Below are 24,999 nucleotides of genomic sequence, written 5' to 3'. Positions count from 1 at the left end.
AATATTTAGTTTACCTATTGTTGCTAAAAGGAGGGATATATTAACAGGATAAGCTTGTTTTTGGTTTTACTTGGTTGTTTTACATTTGCTGTTTTATTTTTGTTTTTTTTTTCATAGGCATGTATTTTGGGGGTGATACCTGACGCGGGGATGCCATGGATATTCTGTGGTAGCCACAACACTGTGCTGGGTAGAGAATTTAGAGTGGCGAAACCCTATATAGGCCAGTGTATTCTCCTGATGAGCCCTTATGTTGGGTGTTGCCTCTGAATTATTTGTCTATATTATTTTTTCTATTGTTTGGTAAATGACGACTTATACTTATTGACGACATGACTGCCTGTCCATGGATTATTCTTTATGGTTGATTGTGTGTGGCTATGCTGTTTGACCTATGTGATTGTATGGATGAGTAGGGTTAAGGCCTCATTCAAGTGCTGGTCTATATTAATCACTAATTTAGGAAAACAGTCTTCCTTTTCTCCTTCTGTCTCCTTTTTTTTTTTTTTTTTTTTTTTTTTTTTTTTTTTTTTTTTTTTTTTTTTTTTTTTTTTTTTTTTTTTTGTGTGTGTTTGTGCTGTAGCATTGGTGATTTCTCTTTTCATTATATATATATATATATATATATATATATATATATATATATATATATATATATATATATATATATATATATATATACTTAAAGCATATTAAGACAAACAAATCGCTCAAAGCATATTAAGACATAATAGACATTGGCAGAGGTGAGAATTTTAGAAGAAGGATCAAAAACCTCATTTAATACATATGGCCAAATTACGGTTTGCGAACCGTGTGCAGCCCTTTGATAGAATGGATGCGGCCAAAAGAAATTATAAGTTACTGGAAATTGATAGAAATACAAATTGTCCTGAAATCTAAAATATCTATATATTTTCTTGTAAATCCAATCGAGACTGATGTTATTAATAGTGGGCCATCGATTTTCAATTATATTTTAAATGAGAGTCCAAACCTGCATTCATGTCCTTGGTTAAAAATGTTAGATATCATCATAATCTCCATAGTAGAAAACCTTAAACATTAAGTTTATAATCCCCTATATTGTATACTCGCCCATCTAGTCCCCTTAGTATTTCTTATAAATCGACTGCTGCAACATAATAGAGAGCTGTTTGAGGTCTCATTTAAAAGCTCATTTTTAAATCTGTGCGCTTTTTATAAGTTCGACTTGATTACGCTGTCATACAACGCCACATGGCACCAAAAATGGCACTATATTGGGTGCCACATTATGGTGGAAAGACTAAGAAGTAAGGAAAAGGAGCTGTCATAATCTATATAGTGCAAAACCTTGATCCTGAGTCTTAAACCCGTCCCCCTCTTCTATGCTCACCTTCTTATCCCCCTTGTTAGTTTCAAATTATTTCAGTTCTCCTTAGATGTTGAATTCGATGAAGCAAAAATAATGAAAATATGTCTGATTATGGGATTACAAAATTTCTTCCAGCAATTCAGCAAAAAAAGTGCAATAACAATGGCATTAATTTTTGCAACTTATATTTACTACACACCTAATTTTTGTTTAATATCTTTAGTTTTCTAACGTCTCTATATACTTCATGTAGGACAATATAAACAACGGCATTTTTAATTCCAACTTAAAAAGATGCAGAGTATCATATCCTTTAGGATAATCCTTTAGGATAATATCCTTTGGGCTCGGTTCAACAAAATTTCAAATGTTTTTAGGGAAAGTTGAAGAGGGGTGTGAAGTTGAACATACGTTATTATAATACATTTTAAATTATATAAATTTTAAGCGACATATATCTAGAGAGCTTTATAAATTAGTCTCTTGGTTTGTGCATGCTGCTCAAGGGTTTTCTGCTCTTAATCGTGCTTTGTTTCCGTGACTTTGTTTTTCCAATAAAGTGCTAGTTTTTTCAGTGAATCAAGAGCCCATCTATTTGAGTTAATATTGTGAGTAGTGAGTAGCATAAACTGCGAAGCAACATATCTTGATCGTTTTGAGTTTCATATTCACTCTTTAATTTCATCAGAAACCTTTTTTTTAATAATAAGGAATAGGTCGGCCTTAGTAGCCTACTTCAAATTCAAAAGTGAAACATCTTGGGAAGCCGAGATGTAAGGTTGGACTTAAATACCGTACACTGAATCGTTTTTTCCAATCACCACTTACTTTACACGTTTGATGCCAAACGCTTTCTAATTTTTAGAGAGGAAGTATAATTCATTTTCAAGCAGTTCATGGTAAAGAACTGTCAGTGAGTAGCGATGCGGCTCAATAGTAACCGAAATTCTAAAAAACAGAAATTTTGGTATCAATGGAACTTCAAAAGAATGGGCTTATTATGCTAATTCCAAATATACAAGATTGATCAAGTAAAGTGTTACCTATCGAGCTACGAGCCTGAGAAAATTTGCCTGTTTTTCTAATAAGGGGGAAAACATCCTTTAAAAGTCAAGGAATCTTAATGAGAATCACACCACCAGATTCAGTGTATCAGAGGATCCTATTGTAGAAGTTTCAAGCTCCTACATACAATATGTGGAACTTTGTATTTTTTGGCAGAAGATAGATCATGGATGCGTGTTTGTTGGTTGTTGTTTTTCTGGGGGTGAACTTTCCAGGGGAAGTTGTTCGATGGGACGATTTGACAGAATTCCTATAGGAAATTATTTTTATTTGTCTTACTTTCTCTTTGCCAACTCAATTTCGCATTTGGAGACGTTCCAGAGGAATTGCCCGGGGGAATTTTCAGCGGGTTTTGATTTCGGGGAAAAAATTTCCACGGAAGGGGGGATTTCCAGAGTGATCGGAAAAGCCCATAGAATTAAAGTCTTTTTCAAATCAAAGTATGCTAAGGAGAAATGTTTCAGGCTGAATAATCCGCAAGAAATTTTACAGTAGGGGAGGGGGTCTCAGCAAGGAGGGAATTGTCCCAAGGAGCCTTAAGGGGTGGGGTTGTATTTCACTTTAGGAGTTTTTCTTGAAGGGAGGGAATTCTTTATAGATATTGAGCCAAATCTACCAGCATTATTTGAAAAACGATTAGGAATCAAACAGTTCGTGGCAACGAACTGTAGTAAGGAGCGACCCGGCTCAATAGTAACCGAAACTCTAAAAAGCTGAATTTTTATAATAATGGTTACATCAAAAGAATTATATTTTGATGATGTTTTTAAATATACAAGTTTCATTCAGTTTAGACTTACTCATCAAAAGTTACGAGCCTTAGAAAATTTGCCTTATTTTAGAGAATGGAAGGAAACACCCCTTAAAAGTCATTGCATCTTAACGAAAATCACACCATCAGATTCAGCGTATCAGGGAACCATACAATAGAAGTTTCAAGCATCTATCTACAAAAATTGGGAATTTTGCATTTCGGATGCGTGTTTATTTGTTTGTTTTTTTGTTTTTTGTTTTTTTTTCCCAGTGGTGATCGTATTGACCCATCTGTCCTAGAATGTCGCACGAGGGCTCATTATAACGAAAATGAAAAGTTCTACAGCCCTTTTAAGTGACCAAAAAATTGGAGGGCACCTAGGCTCCCTCCCTCGCTCGTTTTCTTTCCAAAACCACTGGATCACTGGGCGACTTACTCCTCCACAGTCCCCGTGGGAGGGGCTGCAAGTTACAAACTTTGACCAGTGTTTACACATAGTAATCGTTATTGGGAAGTGTACAGACGCTTTGAGGGAGTTTTTTTGTATGGGGGAGGGGTTGAGTGGAGGGAGCTATGTGCGGGATTCTTTCTATGAAGAAATTTGTGATGGCTGAAGAAAATTTCCATGAAGGGGGCGCAGGATTTTTTAGCATCTTTTTAAAAGAACAATAAAAAAATAAATATGAAGAAGTTTTTTTCAGCTGAAAGTAAGGAACAGCATTAAAACTTAAGTCGAACAGAAATATTATTCCTCATTTGAGGGTTCTCCTCATCCCAATACCTCACTCTTTACGCTAAAGTAACTTTATTAATTTCAACTATTTATTCTACGGCGTTTATAATTCAGCTGTCATTCTTAAGAAATTGGGACAAAATATAAGCTTTAGCGTAAAGAGCGAGGTATTGACGAGGTGGTAAACCCCTCATATACGTAATAAAAACATACGAATAAAGAAGTTCGTTGCGTAAGCAAATTCGTATGTTACATATATTTTTACTAATGAAAACGTTCATAACAAATTAAAAGTTCTAGTTGCTTTTTTAAATAACTAAAAAATTGGAGGGTAACTATGCCTACTCCCCCGATCTTTTTTCTCAAAATCGTCCGATCAAAACTATGAGAAAGCCATTTATCCATGAAAATAAATTAATATACACATTTCGTTTGTATATTACAAATTTAAATTACATTTTTAAATTACAAATTTAAAAACGTTCAGAAATTAAATAAAAAACAAGTTTTTTTAACTGAAAGTATGGAGCGATATTAAAACTTAAAAACGAGCAGAAATTACTCCGTATATAAAAGGGGCTGTTCCCTCCTCAACGCCCCGCTCTTTACGATAAAGTAGAGCTTACGAAAAAGTAGAGTTGAGAGAAAGAGTCAAACTTTAGTGTAAAGAGCGGGGCATTGAGGAGGGAAGAGCCTCTTTTATATACTGAGTAATTTCTGTTCGTTTTAAATTTTAATATCGCTTCTTACTTTCAGTTGAAAAAAAACTTATTTTTTTATTTAATTGAATAAAAAAACAAACCATTTCATCTGAGTAAAGAGTAAAAAAATTTTAATTGACAGTAAGTAAGGAGCATATTAAAACTCAAAATATACACTAATTATTCCGTGAATGAAGGGGTTGCCCCCTCATCAATACCTTGCTCTTTACGCTAAGGTTTGACTGTTTGTTCCAATTTCTTAAAACGACTCCTGAAACAAAATGGTCGTTTAGTCTAAATAGGAAGCTTCTTTAAAAGTCCAAAAAATTTAACATGAAGAGCTAGGTATTGAGGGGGGGGCAGCCCTTTCATAGACGGAGTACTTTCTGCACGCCTTGAGTTTTAATGGTTCTTCTTTCTTCCAGTTGAAAAAAGTTTTTTTTTCATTTAATCCAATTCCTAAAGCAACAATGAATTTCTTTTTCAATTTTGCATATTGACTAGATATTTGCTATCACTTAACATGCTTAATGAGTATAATGAGCTGTAGTTTATTAATGTATGCTGGTTGAAACGAAAACAGCTAGGGAGAGTCCTTACAAATTTTGCAGTTTGGAGCGATAATAGTAAGTTAAGTTAAAAATAGTAGAAGGATGAATGAATTTTGAACTATCACTCCAGTGGCTTTTAATTCCATACAGTGAAGAATTTAATTAATGTTAATGATTGTACTATATTGCATACATCAAATAAGCACAACAAATAAAGTTTGAAAAACCAGGTATTTTTATCTAGGAAAGTATGGTCCCCAGGGGTGCCGGTTGGGGGATTGATGGATCTGGTGATTTAGAGGGAGAAGGAGGATTACCTCTTGTATGTCCCCTCCTCTGTCCCCTAGATTCTGAAAAATAGCATTTATCAGCAGTTTCAAAATATACTTTTTTAGTATCTTCATCGGAAAAAACTCGAAAAAACAACAGAATTACCCACTCCAACTGAAATGTATTTCCCCCTCCCTAATTTTATTGGCTCCCTCCTGATTCAATTAAGTGGACTGGTAACTCTCATCGATTTCTCGCTCCACTCTTTTATACTGAACTTTCCACAACCCCTTTCCAATTCAAGTGTTTTGAAACCAGCTATGCACGGATCTCCTCCCTGGACGTTTTAGAAAGGAGATTTTCGCACTCCTTAGAATTTCAAAATGGCCTTTTCATTGATCTTTTCTTTAAAAATCCCTTATTCGTATTCTGAAATAAATATCTGAAAAAAAACAAAAGAATTACCCCCTAGCTTTTAAAAATAAATTTGCCCCCTTAATCCTACAAATTTTGGTTAATGGATGTCATTGGAGCTGAAAGTATGAATATAGGAATATGTATGCTCTTAAGAGCTGTTAATGTCTACTAGGGATCCCCCCTGGGAGTGCACTTTCTAGCAGTCAATAGCGCTTACGTTTCAAACTTACCTATGTACAGGGCCGGATTTAAAAAGCCTTGACGCTTCAAGGCCCAAACGTTTTTGCTACTCCGCTTTTACAAGATTTTCAGGGAAATCCCAGAAAGTTTGGGGATAGTTGAAGTGCTGAACAGAACGCAACTGATGGGCCAAAGGTTTTGATGAGGATTGGGTGATACTGAACTCTGAGCTACCATTCTTAGGAAACATCTGACAGTTTATTAGTGGCCACTTATTTCCTGTGTTGTTTTGAAATCACTTTTCTGTGAATAAGCAGTGCGGCGGTGTAGCGCATGGTAGTGCGGTGGCGGCAGTTTGACAATAAGTAGCAGCAGTCCAGCTTTTGTTAAGAAAAAAGTCACTCCCTAGCCCACCTTTATGCAATAAGGTTTTGAACTAAAGTATTTAAGTTTCCTAAATTTAAATTGTTTTTCAGCATTGAATTGGTTGAGACGTACAGTCGAAGTCCATGATGAAATGGACGAGATGAGGGCCGAGTTTGAAGCCCAAAAAGCAACTACTAGGACCAGTTTGAGGGAAATGTGGACAAACCCATGTTTAAAATCCCCACTGATTATTGCTGTTATGATGCAACTGGCGCAACAACTGTCTGGTATTAATGCTGTAAGTATTAGATACAGAACTTTAACTTTTTTAAAACAAAACCCTCATAAAAAATTTCTCAACCGAATTTTTCAAAAACCTCAAAACTTTAATTTTCCTGTATATGACAGACATAAATCATGGAGGGAATATACAGTCCAGATATATCATACTCGTGATGGTTAGAGGCCAAGGCCTAAAATATACAAAACATACAAGAAAGCGGAGCCTCTCAAAATGGTTTTAGAAATTGTTCTTGCTGAAGACATGTCTTTCTTTCCATAGAAAAATATGTGGTTCCTCATGTAATCCACAGGGAAAACCATAAATGATATATCCACTTCGTAAAACCGACTATGAGGTGCAGCACTCGAAAAAAATACAATACAATTACTCACACTCTAAACAACAGCAAAACCCCCCTTGCCAAAAAAGAATTATTAAAGGGATTATCGCCTCACATTTATTAGGACCTTATTTCAAATAATCTGTGGCATATGATCACCTGCGTCTGTTGTCCGCATGATTAAAGAAATTTATTTTTTGGCGCCTATTTACCAATGCCTGCCAACTTTTTTTTTTCAATCTGTCATTTAATTGCCAGACATGCTTGTTTCAGATGAGTAGCAAAGAAGAAACTACACTCAAAGAAAAAACATTAAGATTTGATAGATTTTATATATACTTTAATTCACTTTTTATTGGTTCGTCATTCATTTGACAAGTTGCAGAACGTAAGTTGCTGTGTTGCAGAACGCAAGCTACGGAACACGTTTCAGTTTTGCAGTGGAGGCGAAGATTGCAGAAGAAAAATAAACTATTTTAAGACAGCAAAATTTCTGGTGCAACTCAAGTCGGTTTTCGGTACCTGGGTTGGGTATCTTTGGATTTAAAATCAGGGCTGCAGCTTAGTAATTTTAGCACCCGTGAAATCTAAAGGCACCTATAATCGTGAATCCAAATGCTAATTTCAGTGCTCATGAAAAGTAGATTGACAACATTACAGCACGTCCATATAAAGGGTACTTCTATATATAAAGGCAAATCATTATTTGCTAAAACTGTTTTACCAGGGAAACACAAGTCAATAATGTAGATGGAAAAAACTGGGACTAATCTCTTTCGCCAATTACCTCCACCTCTAAATAACTCCAGGAACTAGAAATGTAAATTTAGAAGAAAATAAAATTATATTTTCTGTAAATGTTTTTATATTTATTATATATTTATTATATTATATATAAATTTATATATATATAAATATATATAATATATATATATATATATATATATATATATATATATATATATATATATATATATATATATATATATATATATATATATATATATATATATATATATATATATATATATATATATATATATATATATATATATATATATATATATATATATATATATATATATATTTATATATTTTATATTATATATTTATATTTTCTGTAATATTTTCTGTAAAGATTTTTTTAACTAAGAGGAAAACGGTAAAAAAAAAAAAAAAATCCGGATGCTCCATCCTTTGGAACCAAATTGAAAACTTTTTAAAGCAGAGAAAGTGTCCAATCAATACAGTTTCCATGGAGAACACGAAGCTCCTTAACTCCTTAAATATAGGGAAATGCTATCGTTCCCTCTGTTTTGTCCTTTGGGTTTTGCAGGGTACCGAAATTGTCAAGCTACTATCCCATCTTTGAATGTCTTTTAATCCCGAAATTAGATAATTCACATCATGCTAACTCACATCCCCAAGGAACACCTGGTCCTTAGATGGTACGTGGCACCTGGTAATGTACCTAGCCAGGTACATTACCTACCATTTAACTTATCATATCCTAAACCATATCCTAAAAATTTAACACCGTTTTGTTTTCGGTAGAATATATACCCAAAAAGTATCCGAAAAATTTTTGGGGACAAGGAAAAGTTACTTCGATGTGTCTAATTCTTTAGAACATTATATCATTCGGGTCTCAAATATTTTACGTGCATGTGGCACTTAGATTTTAAGAACCTATTTGCTGGTTAATATGTCTGATTAATGTACTAATCACTGACAAACAAAGATTTTGGTACTTTAACTTTATTAACAGTTAGTTAAGTCAACCTTTGTAAATATTTATTATTCCTTACCATTCTTATTTTCTAATAATTTTCTTTGTTCGTTTCATAACTTCACATATTAAAAAAAAAAGAAAAAAAAATGCCATTTTTTTTTTCAATGGGGTGCGAAACTTGCAATAGAGCTGCAACTTTCGCATTGGATCATGGGATTCTTTTCGACTATTTTTCCAAAATTGCATCACAATTATCCAATACAATTACGAAATTTTGATCGTAATTTACTTGGAATTTTGCATGTGGTCAATTGAATTTTCAAGGTTAAGTCTAGGCCTAGCAACAAGCCAGGCTGATCCGTTGTCGAGAGTTTGTAGACAAAGCAACTATATAGTTTATAACTTGTGGAATGGAACAGGAAAGAAATGTAGCAGCCTGTCCGATGATTATTAAGAGTAACAGCTGAAAATGACGAAGAAATTCATTGTTGCGTATTTTATCTCTTGAACTTATCTCTTCATGCAAAACATTTTCGAAGTTCTTTGCCCTTGTATTCTTGGTAAACATTTGTTTCAAGAACAAAAAAAAGCTTAAAGGTGACGACTTTGACACTTACTTGGCACATAATTCGGCAACATTTAGCCACTTGAGGCGCCAGACTCAAATGGAACAGACTTTGAGCATGATTGTGTCAGAATCTCATATTTTTTGTTGTTGTTGCTGTTTTATACTAACACAATTTGAGATTTTTTGGAAAAATAATTCATGGTGTAAGGCACATCACCATTTCCATCACATTAATACTTTACTCAACCAGTTTTATTTTGGGTAAAACACTAAAATATTTGTTTAGCATTTATGTAAAGGTGTCAACAGTTTGGGAAATAAAGATAACCCGTTCAGGGGGACCTTTACAAAATATTTGACATACCAAGGGACGATGGCTTTTATTGACACTCTAAATACCCATCACGTCGCTAGTTTTCAATTGATTACAAAAAAAGTTTTTTCCATTGAAAGCAAGGAGCAGCATTGAAACTTAAAATGGGAAGAAATCATTCCGTATATGAGATGGACTAACCCCTCCCTAGCCCTCGCTTTTTACACTAATGTTTTATAGTGCTTTAAAAATACTTAACATTGCATATCAACGCCTCTTGTGTTTTTGCAATCGTTCTTAAAATGTTGGGACAAAAAGGTGAACTTTAGTGTAAATAGCGAGGCTCTGATGTGGAGGCAGTCCTTCACATACGTGGTAATTCCTGCTCGCTTTAAGTTTTTGTGTTTTTCCTTACATTCAGTTGAAACATGTGTTTTTAATTTCTGATCGTTTTTCAAAAATTATGCCAAAGTCTAACGAAAACATAGCATGAAGTACCCTGATTGGACCCCTGATTTTCTACTGTTTAATTGTAAGTATGAATAATTGAAATTCCTCATTTTAGGAATTCTCCCAACTTAGGAATCATCCCACACTCTTGTCAAATCATTCTTTTCAATAAGACATCTATAAAAACATTCTTTCCTTGGATCTGCCCCGGTCCGTGCACTCTTTTAAAACATGCAAAAGGTTTTTCTCGATATCACCACACGCTAGGCAGATGTAGGGACCTTTTTCTGCCTAGCCCAAAACACATATTTCCTTCTTTCCCCAAGTAGTAACCCAAACGCTCTCAAACTTTGGCAAGTTTGAGAGCGTTTGGGAACTTGTTCCCCCGAACTCCTGACCTAAAAAATCCTCTCCCATGCCTCTTTAATCTCTGCCAGCACGTCTTATGGCTGGATCGTTGCCATCTCCTCGTGTCACATTTGAATCTCCTGGTCTCGTAACCTCTCCTTCATTTCTTTTCTACCACCACACTGACATCCATGTTTACACCCACACCTTCGTTTCAACTCAGCGGTTGTTCTCCCTCACCTGCTTTATGTATCTCCGCTATGGGACTGGTTCACACAAACTGACAGACTAAAACTCCGATCTGTATACTGCAATTACTTCAAGTTTTTGCTTCGATACCCGCTTTACGAGATAAATACATTTGTTCTAAGATCTCAAAATATGGTGGACCCAATTTTCGTTTTGCCGTCTACTGAAACAAGTGCAGAAAAAAAGGCGTTGGAAAAAAATGTTCGAGTTTTTGCCTCTCACCTGATCTACGAGTGCGAATGAAGAAGCTATTACTGAATCTTGCTCTTTGATGCTAAGAGTTCTTGTTTTTTCCCCCTTTTCTTCTTTTGTATTACTCCGCTTTCCTCTTTTTTTGTATGAGCGGGCAAAAATAAAACTATTATTATTATTATTATTATAGCTCACTCTGACCATAATCATCAAGCATTCTCTTCTTTGCAACTGGCTAAGAACTATTCTAATTCTCATGTAGAGCAGCAGAATACGATGCTTTTGCAAGGCGGAGACCATATTTAATCCCAAACCTGTATAGAATACAGTCTGCTACTTCTCAGTGGCATCAGCCTTAGATCCCCTTGGACTGCCCAATCATTTAAAAAAAAAAATCATTTACCCTAAGAACTTTTATAAATTACAATACCTGAACAATCTCCAATCTAGCAGCAATTTCATGTCTCTAAATTTCAAACACGTAGTGCATACTCTGAACTAGCTGTTCTGGGACGTCAAAATAAGGTAGAATGGGCTAATCCTTGTATTTTTCAAGGGGGAGAGATCTAATTTGTGCGCTGCACAGAAAAAAATCGTTTTCAATGTACTCAGTTTTGAAAGATTTCTTGTGGGTGTAGTCTATCCCTTTTTCATGTCAGTTTGAGACAATGCAACAATTAGTAAAAATTCCTCATAAGAAAGTGAGTAGACGGACATTAAGGAAAGGCTGGATATATCTGCCCTTTTACCTCTATTCCAGAGCCTCTTGAGAGGTACCAAAAGACTTTTTGGGGGGTCACTGTGAAAATTGGGTATCCGTATTTTACAGTAGGGCTCGTACAGAAGAATTTGACGAGAAAAAAAAAATTATAAGACGAGTTACTCGAACCTTTCTAATGAAAAAGTTTTTAACTCAATCAATTTAACCTCTCAAAGCTCCAAATCAATTACTATAAAATCAGCCCCAAAATCAATTGCCAAAAGATTTGACCTTCTTAACAGCTTTATTCCCAAAGATGAAGTCAATGTGACACTGGGATCAGCGGTCATGAGAAAAGCCTTCCTTTTGTTTGATTTGCACTTATTTCAAAAACTTTTATGTAATTAGTTTGGCTACCTTAATTCAATGATCATGGTCTAAAAGAAATAACTTTACAGGAGAGCAAAGAACCGGAAAGAGACATCTAAATGTTTGGACCGTTAATGCTTACCAAATGCTGGAGCACGAATGGTTTCCCAAGACTTTGAACGCTCTGAAAAGAAATTTTTACTATGAAAGCAAATTTAATTTATGGTAAACAAATTTAGCTGTAAGATCCAGTAGATTTAATTTAGGGCTGTGATTACAAGTTTCGTCCAAAAAAAATTCAAATACTCTTGAATCTCGGCCAAGTCCAATCGCTTCAAAAATTTTTTACTCAAGCTCAAATAAGGGGTGGTATACAGTTCCTGAAACAGAATAAAAATAAATGATATATGCATTAACTGAAAATTCAACCATTGTATTTTATAAGAAAAATGATAATTATCTGTTCATTTTTAGGTGATGTTTTTCTCGACTACCATATTTGAGGATGCAGGCTTAAGCACACTTACCTCTCAATATGCCACACTTGGAATGGGTGTCATGAATGTCCTCATGACCTTTGTCTCTATGGTTTTGATCGAAAAGGCAGGACGAAAAACGCTGCAACTCGTGGGTCTTTCTGGAATGTTTGTCGTTGTTATACTTCTTGCTGTATTCCTGGCCATCAAGGTAATTTAGTCGTTGCTTTTCGTTTATAACTAGGGTGACCATTTATCCAGGACAGTCCGGGAAATCCTGGGCTCCTGGGGTCTGTCCCTTCCACCATGGATAGTTTTGGAAATGTCTCAGATTTTCTCGACCTAAGGAAATGAAAGTATGCGACTGTTAAAAAAAACTAAAGGCTTAACATTTGGAACATCAATATTTTATTTAAATTGAATATTTGTTTATATCAACATTTAAAATATTTGGTTCGCAGGAGGTATTAAGCTCCGTAATAGTTGGTTATAGATGGTTATAAGGAGCAGGATCATTACTAGCCAAAATTTTTCTTTTGGGGGGGAGGAATTTTACCGACTATTTTTTATAAATAATAAGCATAATGTCTGTTTTGAAGATGATACGTAAAGTCAATGCACGAGTCGGTAAAACCGCTGCATTGACCAACTGAGATTGAGATTTCGGTATAGGTCATGTCCCTGTTTTCATACTCTTATTTAACCTTGTTTAACCTTTTGGCACCATCCATAAAATCACGGCAGGAGTAGATAAAACTGGTGCGTTTACCGACCAGCTTTGAGATTTCTGTAGATGACATGTCAGTATATTCTTGGTCTCAATTTAACCGAACAAAATTTTTTGGTGGAGTCGGAAAAACTGAGGCGTTTTTCGCCACAATTTAACCGAGTCATGTTTTTACTGAGTGCCTGGAACCGTTGGGTATCTCTTACGAGAATGAAAGGAAAGTAAAGTTTTAATTAAGAGAATGTAAAATTGCGGAAACGAACAAAATCACTGAGGATCTGAAAGATGCTGATAGATGACATGAATGAATGAACGAATTAATTCTTAACAAGTGGTTAAGCTTTTACAAGTATTTCACTACCAATGGTCTACAAACTAACATTACTAAAAAGAAGACTAGAATAAATGAAGCTACTAAATACCACAGTCAAAGGTAACAATCAAATATAAACATCAAACCAGTCGTCTAGTAGAATACAAGAATTCAAACATTTCATTAACACTTTTTGGGAAATTACTCAACTAGGACAAAATGGAAAATTAATGCCAAGAGATTGGAATTTTAGTTCCAAACCAGAACGTTGTAAAAATAAACAGGGCAAGTAAGCAGGAAGTGGCTACAAGTTTCATTTTCACCACTATCTTGAATCCTTACCTTTCCAATTGTATTTAAGAAATGATTTAATCGACCATGTTCAGTTATATTTCGTGTTAGCTTTCGTTTAATATTCATTTTAGTAGCAGCTTTTAACTGATCTTTTGATAGAAAGAATTGTATAAGCCAAGAACTCAACCTATTAGTAAAAACTAGGTAAACGGCATAATAGTTAGACATTTTAATGGCGTGCAAAAGAATTGAGTGGAAGTAGGCTTGGACTTATCCCACTTTAAGATAGGAACGACATAGGTGGAACATCTTGAAGCCACATTAGACCGAGTAGAAATATTGTAGGAAGTACTGTAAAAATAAAATAAAAGAAATTTCCAGCAATCAGGGAATGAAGCTAAAGAATTTTGCAAGGACGAGCTAGGGATGATTCTAAAAGGATTGAAAAATAAAGAAGACTCGGGGGCTAAAAGCATCGTAAAAGAGTTTGTTGAAAAATGAACCTTATGAAGTTAGGGATAAAAAACTGAGGACTATTATTTGAAAATGATGAAATACCTTTTAATTTTAGGAAAACTCGACTTAAACCTCTTTCCTAGAACGATGATAACAGTGTTTGTAGTAATTATAACGGCATCCAATTGATTTCTAAAGCAAGCAAATTGCTTAAAGGGATTATAGTTATTAAACTAAGAGATGGTTTAAGTAAGGGTTTAAGAGAAGAACAATATGTTTTTTTTTTTTATAAGAACAGGAGAGAATGTGTCGATAAGACTTCACACTAAGATTAATAATGGATGACGAGATCTATTTGCTCCTCATTTTTGTTGATTACGATATTTTCTAAAATCAAATAACAGAAAGTTTGGTGAAAGTCTTATCCTTGCATAACCATAACAGCTAAGTGATCATTACTATGTGAGAAAAAGTTCTGCAGTTGAGGTAGGAAGTGAGGGTAGTTTTTGGTCCGGCGTGAAGTCTGGAGCTAAGCAGAGTTGTGTGCTACTCCCTTTTTTATGGAGTATTTGTAGTACTTTGTTTTAAGTGACACGGAAAAACTTACGGGAGGACATTGTATCAAATGTGGAGATAAAACTCTTCTAAACTTATATAATGCAAAGGACTGGAGTTTCCCAGACAAAATGTTAGAAATGTGAACGGTTTATGGAGATATTACGAGATCAGGGCACAAGAATAAGTTTGAAAACTAATGACAAGAAGACTATGTCGTTTATAACATTGTTTCTGTCTGTTTCTACTTAAAAAAAAGAAGTCTGAAATACCAAGCATTGGGCACACATTTCCAACGGAAGCCTATCTTTTCATTAGGAAGTAACCATATTCATTATTCATTACTTAGGCCCCATAAAAACAACTACAAAATCATCTTGAACCACTCCTAATATTCTTTGCTACTGCAATATTCCTTTTGCATTTCCAAATGTATCCATGTTTCAGTATTGTTCAAACCATTGAAGTTGTTGTTGCATTCATGATCAACCAAGATCGACTTCTGGTCTTTAGTCCATAAACTATTAAACAAAATGATTCATGCCCGAGAATGTCTAAGCCAGAAACCCCAACCTGGTAACCCTCACCATTATCTTGTAAAAGCAAAAATTCTGAAGTTAGTTCTGATGGTTTAGGGAATGTGCTACCCATGATAAACATCAGCAGAATAAAAAGCCTTTTGAAACTGTCATTTTGGGAAAAGTAATTTTTCACTTTTTCCAAAAAAAATTGCAAGTCTAAATAATTTGCTGTTTTTTGATCATCTTGAACCATTTGTGGTTTTCTTTTTTATTTTACATTGTTCTATGTTTTATATTATGTTATTTGATTATATGTTATGTAATTTTATTTTATATTATCATATAATTCCTGTATTATAATCTTCCTTTTTGTATATCAGGATTTGGCACCATGGATTCCATACGTCAGCATCGTCTTGATTATTGCCTTCGTTGTCGCTTTCGCCACTGGTCCAGGCTCAATTCCGTGGTTTTTAGTCAGTGAATTATTCAATCAATCTGCCAGGCCACTCGCAACATCTATCGCAGTTACTGTCAATTGGACCGCAAATTTCTTCGTTGGTATCGGATTTTTGCCCCTTGCAGTAAGTTCAGTTTTTTTAGTTATTTATTAATAAACAAGTTAGAATTATTTATCCACAAAAAATAAAAGTGACATGGAAAAGAATATAATGAGCAGTATATGAAACTTGTGAGGCTATGTATGCGAAAAGGGGGCATTACGAGAGGCGTTACTTGGTAAAATTTTTGGGATGCAGGACAATGGATTTTATCCACTGGCTAGTCATTTTTACCGACAGTTTTGGGTAATATTGATGTTAAAAAAAACTTGTTTTTTTTTATTTTATCCATTGAGACTAATCTCCTTTTGAGTATTTTACGTCATTTATTTTCCTTAGCCCATTTAGTTAATAAAAAAAAAATTGAGTCAACAAAATAGTTGTACTTCGCTCCACTATTTACTGACCAACGAGCTGAAAGTAATGGGGCGTGTCCCTTCCCCTATCTGTGGCGCCCTTGTGCATTACTATTGTCATGAAAAAATATTTCGAAAGAATTGTAACTGGGAAAATATATAATGGGAAATAATCGAGAAAACACGTAGTAACGAACAAATATGCGTAAATAAACAGATATTGGAACCGTCAATAAAATAATCATAGATAGCTCGTCCCACCATAAAAAAACTTATTTACCTAGAAGCTCCATACCATCGGTATACTTAATATAAAGCTGAATTTTGATTTTTGTTTGATAGTTTTGTTTATACCCTTCAAATAAATGGTACAGAAACGAAGAAGTTGATCAACTTGAAATACAAATTTATTATTTGACCTGGTTTTACAATTCTGACCATTTGAAGTTTTATGAGACATAATAATTAGGAGAACCTCCCTTGCAATAATTCAAAAACTTCGATTTAGAATTTTTCGCATGGGAATTGTTAGTTCCCATTAATTGTGAATGAATAATGAGTAACAAAAAGAGGGGAGACGAAAGAAGACAAGGATATACATTTATTTGAATTTGTATTGTGCAATGTAAAAGAATTCTTCTATATCTTTCCTTGGAAAATTTTATCGGGATCCTTACCTATCTTTATGGACACTTATGTTGAGACAGAACGAGAGAGACAATGTCTAAGAGAGGAAAAATAACTATGAAAAACGAATTTGTCTGGGGGTTTTGGAGTGAACTATTGACAAAACGTATGCAAATTTACTTCTAAAAACAAAGAAAAAAAAGTAAAATTTGCAAAATCAAAAATAGCAGTAAAGAAATAGAGTTGAAATTTTAGATTTTGGTGTATTTCTCTAAAGTAATTTTTTCCTAAAGTTTCTAAAAGTGGTATTCCTTAGTGGAGAGTTATTTATCTAAAGTTGAAATTGACATGATTACTTATAGTTAATTTTGGAAAGTTTCTTGATTATATTTCAATTGACCGAAATATTTTTTTTTTATTTTTAAATTTGGAGACTTAAGGAGGATTCTTCTTGTTGTTTCACTGAATACCATTTATTTATGGGTGTAAAATCAGGATACAATGATGATTTTTCTTGTGCGTGAAGTCATGGATGTACTGCCCCTGGTAGTGTGTCATATACGGGTACTGTGGTTGTTCGTTGTTCGGTGGAATGGATATATTATATTGTCAGTTACTGAAGGCTAAGAAGCTCCAGATGACTCATTTCTATTTTCTTCTACCAAAAACAAATATGGGAGCTAGGAATCCAACTGAAAAGAAGGGGCCATGTTGTAAATAAAAACAAGAGGTCTTTGTTGCATATCACAAAAAGTTTCCAACATGAAAGGACTTTGGCACAAAACCACGATTAATTTATTCTCAGTCATTAAATATTTGATTCAGACCAGCAGCAAAATATTGCTATTTTATTAGGTTTACTTGAGTTTAACGTAGGTAACGTGTAATTAGATTTGTAACGTCTTATACTGGGTATATTGGCTATAGCACTGTACCCTAGAAGCAAAAAGTTGAAGTCTCAGGGATCTCCAGTTGAAGTTTGGATTTCGGTGATTTTTAAATGAATTTCGTGTTGTTCCCACTTAGGCTGACGATAAAACTAAAATTAGTTCTTTTTTTTTTACCCAACCTCACCTCATTCGGGTCTTGAGTCGGGGTTGCAGCTTGCTAGGTTGGTACGCAATATATTCAACGGTACCTATGATTTGGAATACTAATTCCTGTGGTTGGAATTCAGAAAAAAAAAACTATAATTTAATATAGGTGAAATACTAATGCCATGTGCATGCGAATTTCACTGATAGGATCATTACGTAGTAAAATTATTAACACTGGGAAAACTTAAATGAAGTCCTTCACCCTAAAACGTAAATTCAAATGAAGTAAAATTTTATTTTGATATAAATTATTGATGGTTGTTCCAGTCGGAACCAAGCTAAAAAAAAAAAACTGTTCGTATTTCAAAAACTTTATCTGAAAGTGATTACCCAGAGTAGATGGAACCACTTATACCGATCTGACTATCTGACTGGCTAAAATTATTTGACAAACAAAAAACGTTTAAGGGTACATAATCTTTTAAAAATATCATTCATCCAGAGATTTATTGACAAATACAAGGAAATCAGTTTCAAACAGTTCGTGAAGGATTAATTAGAAAGAAACTAGTTTTCTTGACGGGAGTAAATAACGATTTGAAAATAAAGCAAACAAAAATTAAAAATTGCTGATTTGCAGCTTATACGCAATTAATGTATAAAACTATTGCAAAAAGGCCAACTCATAATGTTTCCATGTGTTTGTAGGATTATATAAAGCGAGGACTAAACTATAAGCTCAAAACTCGAACTTGAGAAATAGCGAAGTTTAATTTTAAACCCTTTGAAATATCTCAATATGCCATAAGCTTCAAATATACAAAAAATAATCTATTGCTTTATTTTCTGCTCATTAAAAGTCACTAAATGTTTTTCTCTAAAGTCACTAACCCGCTAAATGCTAAATTTGTCACTGACAAAAACTAACTCCAGCATTTTTCTTTTAGTTTGCTGGTAATTTTTAAGAGCTTGAAAATCCCTCCCCCTCTTCAAATTAAATTTGGTTTATTACTATTTTAAGCCTACTGTGGACTAGGCAATGGGTCGAAACTTCTTTCACTTGCCTGTTGAAATAATATGCCAAATAAATTAATATATTAAATGGTATGAACACGAGACCCTAATATGGAGTTTTCCTGTTTTTCCATCTCGTGCTCCTCCTACCAGGAGCATGAATATCTCCATTTATATATTTTTGATTTAAACGCCTTTCTTTTGGAAATACAGAAACTTTGCAAACTTTAAAATATGTAATATGTGTAGCCATTGTGTGGAGTCTTCATCAAATAAATTTTTTTCCATATACAATTTAAGCAAATATTACTATTAGCTGAAACAAATCACTTTGTCATTATAATTTAGGATTATTCAAAGAATATCTTTCTTTTATAACTTAAAATTATGTGGGTACAATATATATATATATATATATATATATATATATATATATATATATATATATATATATATATATATATATATATATATATATATATATATGATGTGCCTGTGTGTGTTTGTGTGTGTGTATCCCCATTCCATAGCCACTGATCCAAGTATACTTATTTTTAACAAATGTGGAAATGAAGTTGTATGAAATTCAAAATGTGTAGGCGTACATAGTCACTGCGTATAGACTTCATACCAAAGAAATTTTCTTCAAAATATTCATCTAACAACGCCTTAGTGTTAGCTAAACTAATTGTTTTACTGTCACAATATATAAGTTCTAAGAATAAAAACTTTTTATTTTAATATTAATGTTCGTCTTTATCTTTAAGCAACTACTTGGTCCATATGTGTTCGTCATCTTCGCCGTCATACTTGCTTTCTTCGTTTGGTTTACATGGAGCCGTGTCCCAGAAACAAAGAACAAAACGATTGAGGAGATCAGCGCCATGTTCAGACAACAATCATATAACTGAAATCAAGGGCAACTAGACCCCTAGCCATTACTGGCACCTAGCTTATGTAATTAATAGTTGTATTTTTTTTCAACCCATATTGGGTTATATATGGCTGAATGGAGTCTACAAAACAATCTCCTGAGCAATACTTATATTTCTTAACAATGGATGACAGAACCGGTGGTTGTAGATGAATTTATACCTGTGACTTGTTTCATTTTTCATGTCTATTTGATTTCTTGACGAACGATGACCATTGTAATTTTACCGGTGAAGTTGAAAATAGGAGCAGCGATGTTTAGGATTGAAACGTATTTTAAGGCAAGGTTGTGACGCGCGAGCTGAAATATAGTCACACCTGTGGATTAAAAAGCTGGAAGCAGTAGAAGAATACTGTTCGTTTTATATTTTGACGCTACAATTGCACTAAAGACGCTGCAGCTTTTATGAAAAAAAAAACAATTGGATGCAAAACTTTTATTATTTTAGATAGATAGGGAAATTGCTGAACTTTATCGATTGGTGCTTCTCAAAAGAGAAGGGATGCTCGTCTTCTGTCTTGATATGACATAAAACATTTGCCATATTCCATCTTCCATCAACGCTCAATCTCGATATGACCTTGTTCAGTCAACCAAAACAATAAGACGTAAGAAATATTAATAGAACCAGCTAAAAATAGGGATGAACACATGCATGCCTTAGAAGACTACCCTCCCTAGATACATATCTGGGAAAACTCTTGTACCTAGGAATATCCATGTCCAGCGATGAAACATAGAGCTTGATGAAGCTAATTTACAGTAGAGAACACAGTTCTAGAGTCTAAAATTCTATGTTCTAGTATCTTTATTTATGCCAGGATTTCTACGAATGAGGAATCTTTTTGTCACCTTATATTTCATTTTACATTTTTTGTTTGGTATTTTCGTATTAGCCAGCATATACTCAACAAGTTTGCTGAATGTAAGATCTAAGAAGACAGATTTCTTAGCCACAGAGACAAATGACAGGTGACAGAATGCATTGGACCTGTATAATCTGGGCTATATATTTTCACATTAGGGTAGGGGGGTAAGGTTAGGTTACTTTACCCCACTCCCCCTAATGTGCAAATATATAGCCCAGTCTATAGTATTATATAAATTAAAGCACTATATTTTCATCATGTTTTGGTATATTTCATTAACCTAACTTCACCTCTCAAGTGTGCACTGGCTAATACGGAAGTACTCTTTGTTCTACATATATTCTACTTTCCATTTATTCTATATTCTATAATCCTATATTTTATGTCCTCGTTTCTGCACTCTACATTCTATATATATTCTAATTTTGTCTTGGGTTCTATGCTTCATGCGTGTGTGTGTTCAGACTTCCATGTGCAGGTGTGACTGTAGTATAACTCGCGCATAGTATATCATTATACACTTAACATTTTTTTTTTTCGAGATCCTTAATTCTTGCTTTTGATTACCGGGTTGTCAGTAACAAACTCAGATTCTCACAATCGATATATGCTGTTGTGTAGTCAAATATTGAAGGAGAAGTATGTTTTGGCAAGATATTTGAAGTCGATTCTATCACCCGTTTTGTCTGTAGTAACTGCTTTTGATACACTAGTGATAATATAACTACTACTAGTATATTTTCCAGGGAACAATTATATTGTTTCCGCTTAAACTAACAATCCAGCTTGATGATTTTTCTTTGTTGAAAACTATTTTAATCGAGAGCTATGAGCCCCTCCCCCGGATATATAGTTTTTAAAGCTTCTCTAATGTTTTACTATATTTATCTTGCATGACTTTTTTCTGTGTTTAACAATTTGGACCTCCCCATACCAAAAGTACGCCCTTCCCATGTGAAGAATTCGTGCGTAAATTCTCAGATCTAATTTTGAAAAGCACGATTTATGGCAGCCTATTATTCTTCTAGTGGCATCAATAAGGGGGGGGGCAACGAGGTTTTGCCTCAACAGATTTTGAAACCTAGCATTTTTGGGATATTTTCATCAGATACAATTTCTTATATTTTCATTGAAAAAACCTGAAAAACAACAAATTTGCCTCCTTGAATATTAAAAATTACGATTACCTCCTGCCCTTAGAGGTTTCCGTGGATTGACACAACTGCATTCTTCATAGGTAGAACGCAACCTAGCTATTCTGTTTTTTCTTTCATTACAGCTCTCGGAAAGTGGGCGGCCGTCCAAACGTAAAAACGCATATATTACACAAAAAATATAAATCTGTGTTAGATATACCGCTGAATTCAGCTCAAAGAGGCGAATCGAATAGTATATGCAAGAATGTCCAAATGAATGCCCCTGCAAAGATTTTTCTTTCAAAAACACGTATCTTCAGCATTTGGTTCCGTTGCCACAGTTGACAAATTAACACTGACCAGTGTCAGCGAACTTTAGCATGTATTTTGATAGATAATTGAAAAAAATACTGTCTAAAACCAACCCTAACAACTTTTCACTTCAAGCCTATGTTTAGTGTGGCACAATGGGTGGGAAAAGTGCTGCGAAACTTGATAAACTTTGAAATCGATCTTCTCGGAATAATGAAAAGTGTATATGTTACCGTGAATGTCCGAAATTGGTGAATGTCGGCATTCATCGGTGAAAGTTCGAAATACCTTTTTCATTCCTTGGATTTAGTCAGCGTTGCTAGTCAACTTTTTCAGTTTTATGCTAGGTTTGATGGTGACAGTTTGGATTAGGGTGGGTCATGTTTTTAACCCATTTCTGAGAATTATAACACAACTTAACCTAAACCAACTTAACCTAAATTTAACGTTTACCATCACAGCTTGCATAAGACTAAAAAAGCTGGTTCGCAAAGCTAATTGAGTCCAACCAGAGAAAAAGGGATTTTGGACATTTATCGGAGAATGGTGACAATAAGCAGATTTCTGACATTCACGATGAATGTCAACATTAACCGGATTTTGGACATTCACAGTAGCATATATACGCTTTTTTATATTTGGACAGCCATGGGATTCAACCACATTTGTGTGCAGCTTATGTTTGATATACTTATACGTGTTAGATGCATGTGTGCGTCAAACAGACATGTACAAGAACTGCCGTTATCCAATTCTCCTGGAAAACTTCTTGGGTGTTTCCGTAAGTTTCGAAGCGTCCACTTACCCGGAATGATTAGGAATGAATGGAAACTATCACTTTTTAATACAACATGTCTTTGCAATGATGTCTAAATAACAGACCTTTATTGGTTTTTGTGATAAGTCTCCAAGTTTTCTGCCAGATACCGGTTATGTTTTGCTGTCGTATTTATTCAATATTCAAATATGCTTAGCTTTTTTAAAATATGTTTTAGAATTAAGATTATGATTAGCTAATTGATATGTTCACAAGCAATAGCTGCAAACACCCAAAATGGATTTGAGCCTAGCACATTTTAGTACAAATTATAATAACTGTATCGAAAAACTTTTTTTTAATAGTCAATTTATTCATCAAATTAGAAACACAAGCTCTCGTAAATTAAAACATTTGGTTACGCTGAAGATTACTTCTAATTAGTTCTTGTCGCCTGACTTAATTTGCATTTATCAAAGCTCATGTCTCCGTAGAATTCGCTTATTTAATATCCATCTTATTTTTTTTTTTTTTTAGATTTCAATTTTTCTGTAGCTCTTGCATATTATCTGGGATTGCCTAACCACTGGACTATTACAATGTGATTAAAATTAATTTATGTACATTTTAAGGCAAAAAAACTCCCTTTCATCTTTTTTACTTACATGCTATGTTCATAGAATGTATTATTTATAAACACTGCACGTCTTTATGGTCAATTTTAACAAAAAATCATTACAGCGTAAAATTTAAAAGCAAAGTACCCTAAAAACCAGACTGGATTATTAATTTAAAGAAAATAGTCGTTACGTACAATGCCCACATAAACTAAGCTTTTCAAATTCCTTGTCTTATTAAATTCCCATTAAATATAATACTCCCCCTATTTCTCCCTTTCAAACCATCCTGGAGAAACTTCCTGCTTCAGTTTTTTAATTCCACACGAAAATCTAAGAAATCAATCAAATCATCATCCGAATCTTCACATATTCTGCAAAAATAAGAACCTATCTTTGAATTCACGATTCACGATTCTCAAATATTTTCTCTTATCACAAAGTAGTAAATGGTACCTCTTATCGATATTCTCCACTTACCTCTTACTTGTTATGCCTTTTTTTTAATACAGTCCCTCCCTGCCCATACTTCTTTAGTTAGCATGCAGAAAGACGGGGATGCCGATATAAAATATTAGGGGACGCCAAAACGCACAAAAACGTTACGACACGGCAATAATAATGCTAGTAAAAGTAATACTCAAAAATGGAGACAAAAAAAAGCTGGCGTTCTTAAAAATCAGTGGCAAAACAATTCAAGACGCACAGATGTGGTGATACCTACTATGGCAGTGGTTTTATATACATAAAGAAAGGAAAGCTTTCATCGATACAGAAATATAACATTTATTTCTCCCAAATTAATTTTACATATACCAATTTTAAGCATTAAGTGGTATTTTAAATTGAAAAATAGATAGTATTTCGTAAGCATGTTTTAAATAATTTATTTCAAGCCAAGGCTCAGTTCAAAGCAGTTCTTATGCATTTTGGGTGGTTTTATCAGCATAATAAACTAAAAGCTTAAAAGTTTTTTTAATTTCTTAACATATGTCAAATAGTGTTATTAAATTCATTATTTATGAATCTGTTTGATGATTTGTTGTTGCATTAATAGCAATTATGTGTTTCCTCTGACTATAATGGCACTGAATAATACAGAGATCATTGTATCTCATCTAGCCTAATCGTTGTGTTGCTGTATCTAAAATGCATTATGTTTACCAGATTTTATCAAATTTATTGTTTCAAATGTTCAATGGTTTTATAATAAAACGTTTTGACGATCTAATTAGTCGGTTTTCTTTTTATACCAGTCTGAACCAGGGCTGAATCACTGATGGTTCCGTTAAAACAAATTACTAGGCTGAGTTTCATATATAAACCTAGTTTCCATTCTACTACTACTACTACTAACAACTCTCCGCAGCATCAAGACGGCTCCACACAGCTCCACACGCCCCTCCTCCATTCTATTCTTTCAAAGCCTCTCTCTTTACACAATCACAGGAAGTTCCCATTTCCCTTAAATCTTTCTTTGCGACATCCTCCCATATCAAT

The 24,999-nt window shown here is 34.0% G+C and overlaps 1 protein-coding gene across 9 annotated transcripts in view; it reads left to right on the top strand.

Annotated features, from left to right (window-relative positions):
- LOC136029997 (solute carrier family 2, facilitated glucose transporter member 1-like) overlaps positions 1 to 24,730 on the top strand; it is a 109,540-nt gene extending 84,810 nt beyond the window's left edge. For all 9 annotated transcript variants that reach the window (XM_065708592.1, XM_065708591.1, XM_065708597.1 and 6 more), the window contains 4 exons: positions 6,505 to 6,692; positions 12,413 to 12,625; positions 15,661 to 15,864; positions 19,642 to 24,730. In XM_065708592.1, coding sequence (XP_065564664.1) covers positions 6,505 to 6,692; positions 12,413 to 12,625; positions 15,661 to 15,864; positions 19,642 to 19,785 — 749 coding nt within the window. In that variant the 3' untranslated portion in view covers positions 19,786 to 24,730. The remainder of the gene's footprint in view (positions 1 to 6,504; positions 6,693 to 12,412; positions 12,626 to 15,660; positions 15,865 to 19,641) is intronic.
- The last annotated feature ends 269 nt before the right edge of the window (positions 24,731 to 24,999 follow it).

Source organism: Artemia franciscana, chromosome 8 (assembly GCF_032884065.1).
Source record: "Artemia franciscana chromosome 8, ASM3288406v1, whole genome shotgun sequence".
In the NCBI taxonomy this organism is placed as follows: domain Eukaryota; kingdom Metazoa; phylum Arthropoda; class Branchiopoda; order Anostraca; family Artemiidae; genus Artemia; species Artemia franciscana.
Note: the sequence above shows the minus strand (reverse complement) of the source record. Positions and strands in the feature narration are given on the sequence as shown.